Here is a 13,721-nt window from a genome sequence, read left to right on the forward strand (position 1 = left end):
TGTAGATTGAGAACTGTCAAGGTTGCCATTTGTGTACTGCACTACCAAGCCAGCATTTTAACAGGGGTTGTTCATTTGTATCTTGCAGGTTAAGCCTGGAACACAGGCTTTTGGGAAGGAAAGGAATAAAGGGCAGTGGTAAGGCTAATGGCATTTCAAGCCACAGCTACCCAGGAAATGATCCATGTCATTGCCCATTCCTGTAGTTTTACTACTATGATCCAAGAACAATTCAACAAAAAAAAGTTAGCACCCTGAGATAATTTGGCAAATGCTTTTCTGCCTATGCCAGCTATTGTTCCAGTAACAGACAACCTGCAGAGGCCCTGCTCAGCTGAAGTGGAAAAAGCTCTAGAGAAGAAAAGTTATGAAAATGTGATTAATTTACAGCTTCTCATGTGTAGTAAGAGATAGACTACAGACCCAAAAGGTTTATGGGATATGCATGAAAGTCACTTCACCTGGGAGATGACAGGTGAAGAAAGATGACTAAAGACCTACCAAGCCCAATGAGCAATGCCCTAGATGCTAAATAGGGAGACAGTGAAATTCCCAAGAATTCTGAATTGTAGCCATTTGACTCACATGGAAACCATCAGTGTTGTGTTCTTGCTGAACCAGGGGAAGCCCTAGGTAAGCACATTACAGATGACTCAGAGGAGCTGGCTCTAGACTGAGGCAATTTCTAAATGGCAGAGATGCCAAAGACAACCCTATCATCAAATGCCATAGGTTAAGCTTTGGATGAAATACAGAATAAACAGGAAAAATTATATTTCCACTTTAATTAAGATGGTATTCACTCTAATTAGTTAATTTTTAGTAATTTCCTTTAACTCTTGCTATTAAACTATTCAGCTCATTAAGAACCACAGAACATCACAGATGTAAATGACTGCCTAAGAGCTGCAAGCAGTTCATTAGGTGCCTACAATCAAGCTTTTCTCCCAAAGGAAGAAGGCATCAGTAACTACCCTTCCATTAATCCAGGGCTCTCTTCCTCTCTCAAAACAGCAGCAAATGACTCACATGCTAAAATCCACTGAGAGCTTACCCTCCTCTATGTGCATCAAGGGACTGTTACACAAAGAAGCCAAGCATAGCTTTTTTCAGAAATGCTGATTTCGTTAAATATTAGCAAAGCTCTATGGCATCTTTATGCTATTACTAAAGAAAACAGTGTCTTGAACCAAGAAACACATGGCTGTTATTGTGAAATCCTAATCACTATGTCCTTAATACTACCAGGCAGGTCATCACTTAGGGAAAGTGACAATGTCCCTGTGAACATATTTTTTGCCTTAACCACCCTGTGATTGCTTCATGCTACGCCCTGCAATTATTATCTGGTATTCTCTATCTGCTTTTGTATTCCCAAATTTCATAATATTTTAATTACTTCATGTCACTGTATAAATAGAGCATCCAACCAAAATTAATGACCTATGGAATACTTTTTGCTATGCCAAGTAAACATGGATGGTTTGCAATTTTAATAACTATAAAAACAAATATATGCAGCTCAAAAAATTACCAATCTTCTTTTTTAAAGAAGATCTAGGTAGTTATGCTTCAAAATTCAGAGCTAATGAAAGCTTATAGGGACCATCTTCCCATTAGTCAGAAAATTCATGAACATAAATAGGGCTTCATAACCACAAAGGTGAGTCAAACTCCTTAAACAACACTAAATCAAGCTGAGTGGATAAAGAAGGGAAATGAAGAATGACCAAAGTCTAGTATTTAATTTAAAAAAAGGCTTTTAATATAAATCTGAATACAAAAATAACCAAAACACCCTACAATCATCACAAACAAATCTTCAAGGTTTTCTCCTATTAGTTCCCTGACAGTTTGGCAAGGGCTTGTTTTCTCTGTTGTGCAGTCATATGCTCACAGGCTTCCAAAATATTTACTACAATTAAAGTCTGTTGAACTGTTTTTGCTTTTACCCATATTCTTCCATTCATTCCCAGCACCATCTCAAATGGGTACAATTGTGACAACTCTTGAATTATTTCACATTTGGGAGCCAAGAGCCTGTAAACAAGAGCAAAAACAGAAAGGTCAGAGGAAGGAGTGCCCACACTTACAGACACCACATTACTATTGACTAGTAACTCCAGCAGTCCTGCTATTGTGGGAGCTATTTAAGAAACAGTGAAAGATTATAAAGTTGCATATACATCCAAAACAGCAATACAGTATCAGATTTTCAAGGCTCCTGTCATATAAAATACATGCACCTAAAAAAATTAAGCCATTGTAATTTTAGTTTTTTTCTCATTAGATTCAGAAGCAGCCCCTGACTAGTTTAAAGTGAATTGATACTTTTACAACCATTCTGAGTTAATAAATTCTAAAAGTACACTGTTTGACCAAATGACATTTTTGAAATGTTATTTGACACACCAGAAGCGTCTTTCAAAACAGGACTTCCCTTCTACTTCAGGAAACAGTATTAAGAGCAATAAACAGATTACTTCGTTTTTATTAGATGACAGCATAATAAATACTGTAACATGTCTAGGATTAAATCAAGACTGAACAAGTATTCACAAAAGCTAAAATCATATCAGGATTTAGCAGTTTACTTGTAATATGCTGTTATTTTTTTACTTGCATACATTGAAAATTTGGAAAACAGAATGGCTGCAAAAAGCTTTTGTATCAGTTCACACTGACTTCTGATTGGATCTATACATCAGACAATGACAGGAATGAAAAAGCTGCTCTGCAATGCCAGATTGCTTATCCAAAGAATGATAAAACAAAGAGCTCCACCCAAAAAAGCAACAACAAAGTTTCACTATTGTTTATCCACATAACCTGGTATTCTTTGACAGTCACAAAAAAATTCTGTATCTACATCAGCATAAGCAACTGCAAAGTTCATGATACATTTAAAAGCTTATGAAACAGTTCCTGGACTAATATGTCAGTTTTAAACTAAAGATCCTACATTTTTTAAATCTGTATCTTTATTTCAGTGTTATTTATTTTTCTTTGGAAGTTGGAAAATAACGCGTACTGATGTGCAAAGATCCCTTTTGTCAGGGAAAGCTGTCAGCAAACATACACCTCTACTACCCCATAACACACAAAAAGGACAACAAGCATTGCCAAGTTTTAAACTCCAAGGCAATATGTACACACTTGAAACACTACCCTGAATGTTTGACTTCCCCAGGTCACTACTTTTATTTTCCATACTGCCTCGGCAACCACATCACTTATTTTAAACAGGTGATGCAACACCATACAAAAGAGCTTCTAAGTCTCTTAAGAGGAAAAATAAACTTTCCTTCTAGATCAAGCCATACTCTATTCAGTAAATCTGGTTTCAATGCACTACAAGAATCACACAGGCTGATTTACCAAACTGCCCATACCACTCAGAAGAAACAGCTGTGGGAATCTTACGTGTGAGAGCGGCTACTTACATTTTTTAGTACTTACTTTCTTATTAGACCTAAGGAAACTTTAAAGAGGAAGCCATCTTGTCCAATTATTCCCATGCCACTTGACTTTCCACTGCTGTCTATACAGACCATCTCTGGTTCCATGTCTTTATTTGCTACAACGAACTGACCATAAATAAGATCTCCCACCTAAACAAAATAAACAAAGGTGTAATCTCTTATAATGATTTAGTAGGACAACAATAAAAAAAAAAAATCACACATGCCTGTTTTTTCTTTACAGCTCCTTTTACATTCTGGTAATGGCATTTCATCTGTGTGCAGAAACTGCGGCATGCATGTGCTACCCAACCATTCATAACAGTGTTGTTAAAAGACACACAACTAACAGTTTCTACCAGCATCACATATTCTAAAACTTGAACATGAGTGCCCTTTCAGATGCACCTTACTCATGAGCTGCATCTGCTCCTGGCAGCACTATGAGCAAACCAAGAGTGAAGCACCCAGCCAGCTGAGAGAGCAGAGCACGCCAGTTACAGTCCTAAGAAACCCCAGAAAGGCGGCGGCCTAAAGGTGCAAAATCCGAGGAGGACCAAGGCGAAACCATCACAACCAGACCTGCCCATCTCCTCTAACACGGGCTTTTGAAAACACTTCCCCTAAGAAAAGCTACTGAAATGCAACACAGGCGCCACCAAAGGACGCAGCTGAAGCGCCACCGCCGGCTAACAGGGCACCCACCTGCACGTTCGGCCTGTTCCTCTTCGTGGCGCCTTCGAAGGCCAGGTAGGACAGGGAGGCCGGCTCGCTGCCGCCCACGTCCAGCCTGAACACGTCCCCCGCCTTGGCCGTCACGATCCCTATGACGTGGTCACCCTTCACCGGCACATACTGCAGCGGGAGAGGCGGACAGAAGGTCAGGGGAGCGCGGGCAGACGGGGGCTAACACACAAACACACACATATGGACACCGCCGCGCCCCTACCCGCTTCTGCTGCGAGTCCACCCAGTAGGCGCCGCCGCCCCCGGGCCGGTGCCGCAGCAGCCCGCACTTGGTCACCAGCAGCCCGGCCCCGCTGCGCCGCAGCCCCGGCCCGCACAGCAGCCGCCCCTGCGGCGCGGTGCCCGCGCTCAGCCGCAGCCGCTCGCCCTCCGCGTCCTCGTCGTAGTGCGCGGGGAGCAGCAGCAGGTCCCCGGGCAGCACCACCTGCCCCACGAGGGCCTCGGCCGCCGTGCCGCGCTCCGCCGCCATGGCCGCCATGGTGCACGGCCCCTCAGGCCGGGGCGGGCGGCTGCGCCTGCGGCCTGCGCGCGGCGTTCGCGGGGCGCCAGCGACACCTCCCGGCCGGAACGGCCCGGACCGCCACAGCCGGGCCCGCTCGATCCCCGAGCTGCTGCAGCGGCTCCTCGCCCCTCACGGCACCTCCGGCAGCTGCCGGTCCGTCAGGGAGGCAGCCCGCCTTCCATTTCTGCCGGGGAGCGGCCAAGAGAATGTGAGTGCACTTAGGCGTTGGAATTAACAACATACAGAGGCAATTCTTCCAGCTGCAGTTGTTTGTAAGGTTTTTTTAAATACCCGATTAGAAGCTGACAGTAAAACATAGAGCTGGTCAAATCTGAGGTGAAAGACAGCCGATGAGTTTTGCAGGGAGCAGAAAAAATCGCATCTGTTGTGAAGGGAAACTGCTCACAGAGAGATAGCATTAAAACAGTCGGAAAGCATCACAGTGGGTCACCTGGTCCATCCTCCCTGTCCTAGAGCACATTGCACAGAATTGCATCCAGACAGCTTCCAATATCTCTAGATGAAGGGATTCCACAACCTCTCTGGGCAATCTGTTCCAGTATGGGGTCACCCGCACAAAGTTCTGCCTCCTATTTAAATGGAGCTTCCTATGCATCAGTTTCTGCCCATTCAGTGGTGTCCTAGTGGTTGGCACCACAAAGCAGAGCCTGGCACCTCCCCTTTAGGTATTTATACATATTAATGAGGCCCCCTATCAATCATCTCTTCTCAAGGCTGAACAGGCTCAGGTGTCTCAGCTTTTCCTTGTAAGAGAGATGCCCGATCCCTTAATCATCTTCATAGCCCCATGCTGGAGCCGCTCCAGGATCTCCCTGTCTCTGTCACTGGGGAGCCCAGACCTGGACACAGCACTCCAAGCAGAGCCTCAGCGGGGCTGAGAAGAGGGGCAGGATCACTTCCCTGGCCCTGCTGGCAATGCTCTTCCTAAGGCACCCCGGGATACCATTGGCCTTCTCGGCCACAAGCGCACTGCTGCAAAACCTTGCTGTCCTTCAGCCCCCCCAGGTCCTTCTCCACAGAGCTGCTCTCCGGCAGATCACCCCAGCTCGCCCCGGTGGTGGGGCTATTCCTCCCCAGCTGCAGGACCCTGAATTTCAGGCTTTTCTCTGCCATTCCTCCAGCCTCTCGAGGTCTCTCTCAAGGGCGACAAAACCCTCTGAGGTCTCGGCCGCTCCTGCCCGTTTTGTGCCATCGGTCACCTCTCCGAGCAGGCCCGCCACCCCTCCGTCAGCTCCGGCGGCCGGCGCTGTTGCGGAGCAACCCCGCGCCTTCGGGGCCGGGCCGGGCGGCAGGAGCAGGAGCAGGGCCCGGGGCTGCCGTCCCGGGGCTCTGGGAGCTGCTGCCGGCAAGGAGCCGGAGCGGGGCTGCTCCCCGAGGGAAGGCGAGCAGCCACAGCGCATCCCGCGGCACCAGAAGCAGGGCAGACACTACGGGCTGCCGAGGACTCTCTCGGAGCGTGAGGCGAGGCGGGGTAGCGGGCCAGGCCCTCCCAGGAGCCCCAACAGCCGGCGTAGGGATGGGGAGCGGGCCCGCCCTGCCTGCAGCCCAGGGGAAAGGGAGGGGCCAGCCCGGGCTTAAAGGGAGCCCGGAGCAGGGGACGTGGGCGGCCTCATTAGGGTCACCTGGGGCCGCTATGACAGCGGATAATGGGAATGGATTTGCTGTTGTGCTAAGTGTCCGGGCTCTGTGCCCCGGCATGGATTCAGCCCCCTTGACAGCAAAGAAAGGCTCGTGTTTACTTAAAAGCTTGTGTTTACTGGGCTGGTAAAGCGTGTGCACGGAGATCTGTGCCTTTCCTAACTGTGGAGTGACTGCTTTAGCTCCTTGCCTCGCATACACGTGTAAAAGATAGCTCTGATAGGTCAAACAAAAATCACCCCTTAATTGTCCTCGGAACTACTTGCCTGTTCTTTGAGTATCTGTGTACAAGTTTTCTACGTCGTGTTGTAGTTTTCAGGGTTTTTTTTTTTATTGTTATCATACAGACCTAGAATTGGCAGCATGTTTTAAATAGCTTATGAATTATGCATGTCTAAACAGTAAGGTGAAGTTTAAGCTTTTTTTTTCTGCAGTGATTGTTATAACTGACCTGTCCACTGGAGCTTTTAAGAACTAAACTACTGCCAAATAACTTGTATAAATTGCAAGCTTAGTAAAAGGTAATGTCATAGTCAGTGACACTGACTATGTGTCACTGCACTTTAAGCACGAATTCTTAAAGCCCCTAACTCAATTCTGACATTGATGTCCAATATCTGTCTGTTCATTCTCAGTAGATTTGGATGGAGTCTCAGTATCTGAAGCAATGCCTGGGAGATTGCTTGAAGAAAGGACTGGCAGAGGTTGTAGAGCATCGGCCAGCAGATCCAATAGAGTATCTTGCACACTGGATTTACAAATACAGAAGAAACTTAGATGAAGAAGAAAAGGTGGATCCAACTTGGGCAAAAAAAAAAAAAAAAAGAAAAAGATTACTATAATATAATTGATGCTATTTAATATATCTTCCATTTTTATATTTAATTGATTCTGTGTTACCTCTGAAATAGAGAATACTGGAGAGAGCTGAGCTGGAAGAAGAACGGGTGGCAGCCCAAGCAGAACTTGAAAGGTTAAAAATCGAGGAAGAGCAGCGGAAACTGGAAGAGCAACGTCAGGTTATTAACACTTAATAATAGATCATTCCAAGCAGCATATTGTGCTGTGGCATCTTGGAGCTCTATGTATACTTCTAATAGCTGTATAATGATTTTGATAAAGGTGACATAAAGCAGGCATTTTAATTTCCCTTTTCTGATTAACTGAAGTTATTAGTCAGCACATGGGTAGGAAAAGTTACATATTATGCAGTAAAATGTTATTAAAAAGTGATGGCTGTTAAGTTAAAAGTCAGCCAGTTTAGGAGTTATGTGAGAAGTAACTGAAAGTACTGTTTGGGCTTATAATATGAAATTAATATAACATCTGTGTTTCTAGCCATTTTTTGTAAAGAAGTCATGTGAACCCAGGGTTGCCATGGTGATGTTGATGTGACCTGACTGGATTTTTTTGTATGGATGACTTCCATGATGTTAAAATCAAATTTTAACTTATTTTAATAGGTTAAATTTTAATTTAAGCTTATTTTAATAAGCTTAATTTTAAATTTATGCTGATCACATTAAGTCCAGCTCTAGTGTAAGATGCATTCATTTTATTTCACTTGCAGTTTTAAAATTTGGAGTTTAGTAATTTGCAAACCAAAAGTAATGTTCTTAAGGGTTTCATGAGTGATGTAAAATAGTAAATGAAAATAAAGAGATTGTGTCTAGAGATAATTCACTGAGAATTAAATAAATCATTTCACCTAAGCTATGGGAAAGATGTTGAACAATACTCACATTAGATGCATTTTTTTAACCTAACTCAGTTTTGTAGTCAAATACTGAGGTAAGTTTTGCATTTATCTACCAAAAAGGAATAGAAAATTATGACCATGTTTGTAACTGCTCACAAAATGCAAGAGCAAACAGTATTCTCTAAGGTTGTTGAATATAAATAGATTATGCAGTTTCTGAAGTTTTGATGTAATAAGACTTGTGTTCCCAATTAATAAACACTTCCTGTTAGATATTTCCAGTTGTAAATACTGAAGGTTGCTGATGGACATGATTAATGTTAATGACATTGCCTGCCAAATTTTTCTATAGGTTTGATTCTACATTGATTCCTCAGTGTATTCTAGGTACTACACAAAGCATCAAAGAACTTAATCCAGGAGATAACTAATACAAACTGGGAAAGAGCTTGTGTAATGAGACAGTATCTGAAGTGTGTACTAACTTCAGTTACCTGTTTTTTCTTCCTCTTGGTAGTAAAGCTTCTTTATCAAATACCTTTCTCAAACCTTTGAAAATGATGATGATGATAATGAAAGGATCTTGTTATTAGCATAACATAGAAATTATGTTTTATGCTTACTTTTTATTTATTATTTCAATATAAAATACATTGTAAACAATGTGGTGGAAAAGATACATGTGGTTTTTTTTCTTTCTAATTTGTCCTTTCTTGTACTGATTTCAGGCTGAGTTGGAGAAAGAACTTGCAGAGTTGGAAGCACAGAAAAAGGAAGCTGAAAGGCAGTTGCAGCAGGTAGATCAAGAGGTTTAAGCCAATGCCTAGTTGGTGGTTTGAAAATGCCATTTATCAGCCATTTTTTCCAGATGCAGGCATCAATTACAAAACACAAAGCAGAAGTTTTGAACTAATACATATTTAAAGAAACAGGAGTGGAGATAGGGGGGAATGTTTAACACATGGCTTCTGCAGTCTGGGTTTTATACTTGAATTTTGGTCAGAGCAGAACATAAATTTACTCCAAAAATCCAGCATAAGGTCAGCTTACCTGATGCTTCCACATTTCTTGATGGTATTTATTAGAAAGTTTTATAAAATAAGCATGTCTAATTGAAGTACCAATATAGTAATATTTTACAGGGGGTTAGCACAAAATCCATTTACTGTACCTGAAAAAAGAGCTGTGGTTTGGACTTGCAGTGCATCTGGATTCTGCTATCTTAGTGGTGCATGGGAATTTATACTAACAAAAGAGTGTCTATACAGATATCCATGTTTATGGTCTTTTGATGCTGCTTCAGTAAAAACATACAGGGATCATTGGCATGCTTATCTCCCTAAAGCTTTTAAAACTCTCTGGGGCACAGAGTATTTTAGAAATAACTAAGTTTTTATAAAACTCTGCTAAAATACTGACAAAACATAATTATAAGAAGATGAACATATGAAAGTGACAAAAAATAATATATGAAAACTTTAAATCGCTGTTAATGAAAAAAATCTATTTAAAAATAGGGCTAAGCATACCAAGACATATTCCCATACTACTAAACTTGTATAGCACTTATCTAAAGTGTTCTCTTTACATTGATACATAATGTCATTTTAACACACCTGAAATGTGATTTCATGACATGGGACATTTGACATGAACTGAAAACTGGTTTTCTTTACCACATGAAAATGAACAGGCAATAGCTGAAGTTACAGATGAACCTGAGGAGCCAGATGAGAGTGAACCTGTAAGTGTTTAGAAACAGATTATAAATTATTGATTCTTAAAAATTTGCTTTTCTGTGCTGACAATAGATTTATGAAAATTTAACTTATGACTGTTCTTAGGGTCAGCTTTTCACAGGTGTTTTTTCCACTGAGGTAAATCAGGTGTGTATGCAAGATCCCATATAGCCCCAGTTTTTATCATTTTCTGATAATTACATATTTTAAAATATTCTTGAGGCTTTGGGCATATTTTATGGGTTCTTTAATAAGAAAATTGTAAAACCAGAAGGGAAAATGAGTCTTAAGTGCCTGCTACTTTCTACATGTGCCAGGTTTTCATGCCTAAAGGTGTTAGATTCCATTGGCTTTTGGGGATGTTATTTCAGGTTTTACAGTGACATGTTTGCTACAAATTACAAACAGATTGATAAAATAAGGCATATATGCTTGTACTATTGATTCTGCCCTCAAAATCACAATGCATCATCCAAATTTGCTGGATTTTATAATAAAATGATGATATTAATTGTATTCATTCTATTGAATGGAAAAATACATGATTATACTGATAAATACCAACTTGTCTGCCATGGGCAGGTTTTTCTATTTTCCTTTTTACAAAACTCAGTGAATGCTGGTAAGTGGTAGAATATTTTTGTTGTTGTTTTCCAGGGTCAAACAGACCTCCCAACAGTAATAGAAGAAGAAGAAGAAGAGGAAGAAGAAGAAGGAGAAGAAGAAAATTAGAACTGACCTTAGAGCAGTAAATGTATTTTCTACTCATTACTTGCTATCCTGAAGTGTAGTATCTTGATTTATGTATTTTATAAATATAACTGATTTATGTAACTGTTTCTCTGGTGTGTGTTTTCAAGGTCTTTCTATAAAGTCTGTTATTTCTGATACCTATTCTTCCTTTTTGTTCTTAAAACATTGTAACTAGTGTGGCTGACTTATAGGAAGAAAATTGCAGCTGAAGTGAAAGCAACAAATATATTTTCTACTTGTTGCATATTGAAGTAACCATAATAAATAACAATATAACTAAAGTGTCAATATGATTTGAGGATGGATGCTACAGTATGATCATTTGAATCAATGTTAAAAGAATAAAATATTACTGAAAATTATTTTCAAGAATTTGAATGGTTTCTGACAGAAAAAAGGGAATGCTCTGCAGATTAAAAGATGGAGAGAGTATTCTGGACTTCAAACTTGGTGCAAAAATCCAATCAGAATTCCCAAATGTATTTGAAAGAGGTAAATTTAACTCTGACTCAGTAGATACTAGAAGATCTTGTCTCCTAGAAGTCATGAGGTGATCTAGGTCTTTATCATTGGAAGATATATTTATTATTATATTTATTATTAGAACCTTTTTTGGGTATTGTGTGGTACTAGGTAAGCTGCAAGTGTCTGCATGTTAGTCTTGATTAATCAAGTTTTTAAGACTTTACTGCATTTTTCTTGAATTTGTAAATCAAGAAATTAAATATGTTCTCTACTAAATACCATCATTATTTCTAAAACTTTACTTCTAAAAATTTAGAAGAATATTTCATTTGATCCATGGTTATCTATAAAAATAAGTTAAATAATAATTAAATATTGCATTTTTAAAAGAACAGATGTTTGTAATCTTGGTATAGGTTGTCAAGAATGTTCTATGTCTCTTTGTTATAAATGGAAAAACTTCAGCATCAAGAAATCCTGCTGTTCTTCTATAAAATGTGCCTTTGCATCTATGCCTTCTACTACAGCTTAGATGGTCGTGGCCAATATTGTGTAATGAAAAGAGCTTTCATTAGAAAATCAGTGCATAGTTAATGCATTCACTGCATTCTTCAGTCTTGGGATGAAAGAGATTTTTCTGATAATTTCACTTCAATTTTTTTTAATAGTATTGCTGAGTCTAAGTGGTTTGCTGTCTTTGGCAAACTGTTAAAAATATCTGTACACCCAACAGACAAGGGTCAATCACATAATAAATGTTTTCCTGCTCTGAATAACTTGGCTTGATCATGTAGATCAGACTAAGAATAATCCTACAAAATTTTAAAAACATGAGCACTATTGATATTTCTATATATTAATATATTATTTTTTTCCCTTAAAGTATCTCTATTTAAAAAAATCCTGTGCCCATCTTATTGCTACACTGCTTTTTGAATGCTGCTAACAACCATGTCTTATATGAGCATCCTTAAAGTCATTTACTGGGTATAAATACTTAGAAATGTTTCTGAAACTTTTGGAGTCATGAAAAGTGGAACTATTTCTTGTGTCTAAGTGGTCAGGCTTTGCTATCTACAATAATTCTGATTGGTTTGCAGTTCCTGTGATAGTCAAAACTTTTCCAGTGACATGAATACACCCTTGTCGTTGATGTTCCAGATTTTGACACAGTTTACAGTTATATTTGTTACAAACAGTTACAATAGAATCATTCAAGGACACGCTTTGATACCACAGTTTTAATTACACTTGTTAACACTGCATACACAGCAGCCTCTTGTGCCAATCTCAAAGGGATGGAGTAAATAGATAAACAGATGGAATTTGTTTTTGAAACAACATCTATAACTGATTCTTAATATTTAGATTAAGACTTAAATTGGTAACTGATGTGCATTTTCAACACTTAATGTCCAGCCATGTTGACCATGAAAATTTCAACCTTCATACAGCCTTCAGAAAGTAAGATACTATTTTAAAACATGCTAGAAATTAATTCTGATGACATGTTGCTTCCATTTTTTTATCCTTTAATCTGTTTGTATCTTTGTTTGATTTTGTTATATGTGTGTCCACTAGAGTGCATCCTAAATAAGCACACTGGAAGCTCTGTCAATTATAGCCTATGAAAACTGCAACTTCTGTTTATCATTCTGTTTCAGCTTATTTTTAACTATGGCTTTTTCTTTGTGATGCTGCAGTTCATATTCCTCACTTTATTTCAAGGAAGGAAGTTTTGGATGGAAACTTTTATCAGAAAATTACTAAGCAAGGGTCAAAACAAAATGCTAGATTCCAATTTACCTGTTTCTTTATTATTAGGTACAAAAAACTTTTCTTGTTAAAATGTTATTTATAGGAATTCCCAATTTTTTTCAGGATCTGATGTGCACAGACCTGGTGCATTACAGCTTTATAGGAATTCTTATCTTGGATATGTGACAAGAGGTAAACAGTTCTTGGCTCCATGCTTTCTTGAGGTGCAAACCTACCTGTAGGTCACTTGAAAATGTAGTTCACAACAAAGATGACTTCTCCTTGAGTGTCTAAACCTGGAGGGAAATTAAGGCAGCTTAAAATAATTTTTGCCTTCTCTTTCTGAACTTTCACCTTCTTTGGAATTTAGCAAGCTAGAGCCTGGAGGAGGATGGATTACTCTTTTAATTACTGCACATGATGTGATTTCAGAAGTGTCAGCACAATTTCACCGCTGCATAAAATGTAAAATTGTACATTGGAAAGAAAAAAAAATAAGCAATTACATAAGGTAGCTTCATCTGCAGCTTACACTCCCTTTGAATAAATTTTTGTGAAATTTAGGAAAGAAGGATAAAATTCATAGACAGATGATGCAAACTGTCACTGAAAATAAGGTTCTAAATACTGACAGAAAATTTATGAAATTGTCATTTTTCCTTTCTTCAGAGTAAGAGCAGTCTTGTTTAGGGTGAGCAGGCCATGTGCAGATCCTTCAGAGAACATGCTGATAGTAACATGCCCATTCACAGCTGTTCTCATTCCTGCAATACTGAAGCACAAGGATGAAAACAGATATGAAGCCCAGAATAGGACAAAATTATCCAGATTAACTGTCACTCTGCTCACAGAGGTGAAAACAGCTCTGCAGTGTGAGAACCTTCTCCTGCATGGAGAAATGCATGTTGCAGAAAACACATTTATTTTAAAGTTATCTT

The 13,721-nt window shown here is 39.8% G+C and overlaps 2 protein-coding genes across 3 annotated transcripts; one reads left to right on the top strand and one right to left on the bottom strand.

The window, feature by feature from the left end:
* Positions 1-1,742: 1,742 nt before the first annotated feature.
* On the bottom strand, positions 1,743-4,677 carry EXOSC3 (exosome component 3). Its single transcript, XM_058810737.1, has 4 exons — positions 4,411-4,677; positions 4,167-4,316; positions 3,460-3,611; positions 1,743-2,040 (listed from the first exon to the last, which is right to left on the bottom strand). Exons 1-4 carry the CDS (start codon positions 4,675-4,677, stop codon positions 1,839-1,841), a joined length of 771 nt encoding a protein of 256 aa, XP_058666720.1. The 3' UTR covers positions 1,743-1,838.
* Positions 4,292-11,017, top strand: DYDC1 (DPY30 domain containing 1). 2 transcript variants are annotated; one of them, XM_058810739.1, is made up of 6 exons: positions 4,292-4,341; positions 7,008-7,160; positions 7,281-7,388; positions 8,797-8,865; positions 9,762-9,812; positions 10,465-11,017. In XM_058810739.1, exons 2-6 carry the CDS (start codon positions 7,014-7,016, stop codon positions 10,537-10,539), a joined length of 450 nt encoding a protein of 149 aa, XP_058666722.1. In that variant the 5' UTR covers positions 4,292-4,341; positions 7,008-7,013; the 3' UTR covers positions 10,540-11,017. The 2 variants fall into 2 exon arrangements, with proteins under 2 accessions (XP_058666722.1, XP_058666721.1); XM_058810738.1 differs by lacking the exon at positions 4,292-4,341 and adding an exon at positions 6,802-6,890.
* Positions 11,018-13,721: the final 2,704 nt, after the last annotated feature.

Source organism: Ammospiza caudacuta, chromosome 9, assembly GCF_027887145.1.
Source record: "Ammospiza caudacuta isolate bAmmCau1 chromosome 9, bAmmCau1.pri, whole genome shotgun sequence".
Lineage (NCBI taxonomy): Eukaryota > Metazoa > Chordata > Aves > Passeriformes > Passerellidae > Ammospiza > Ammospiza caudacuta.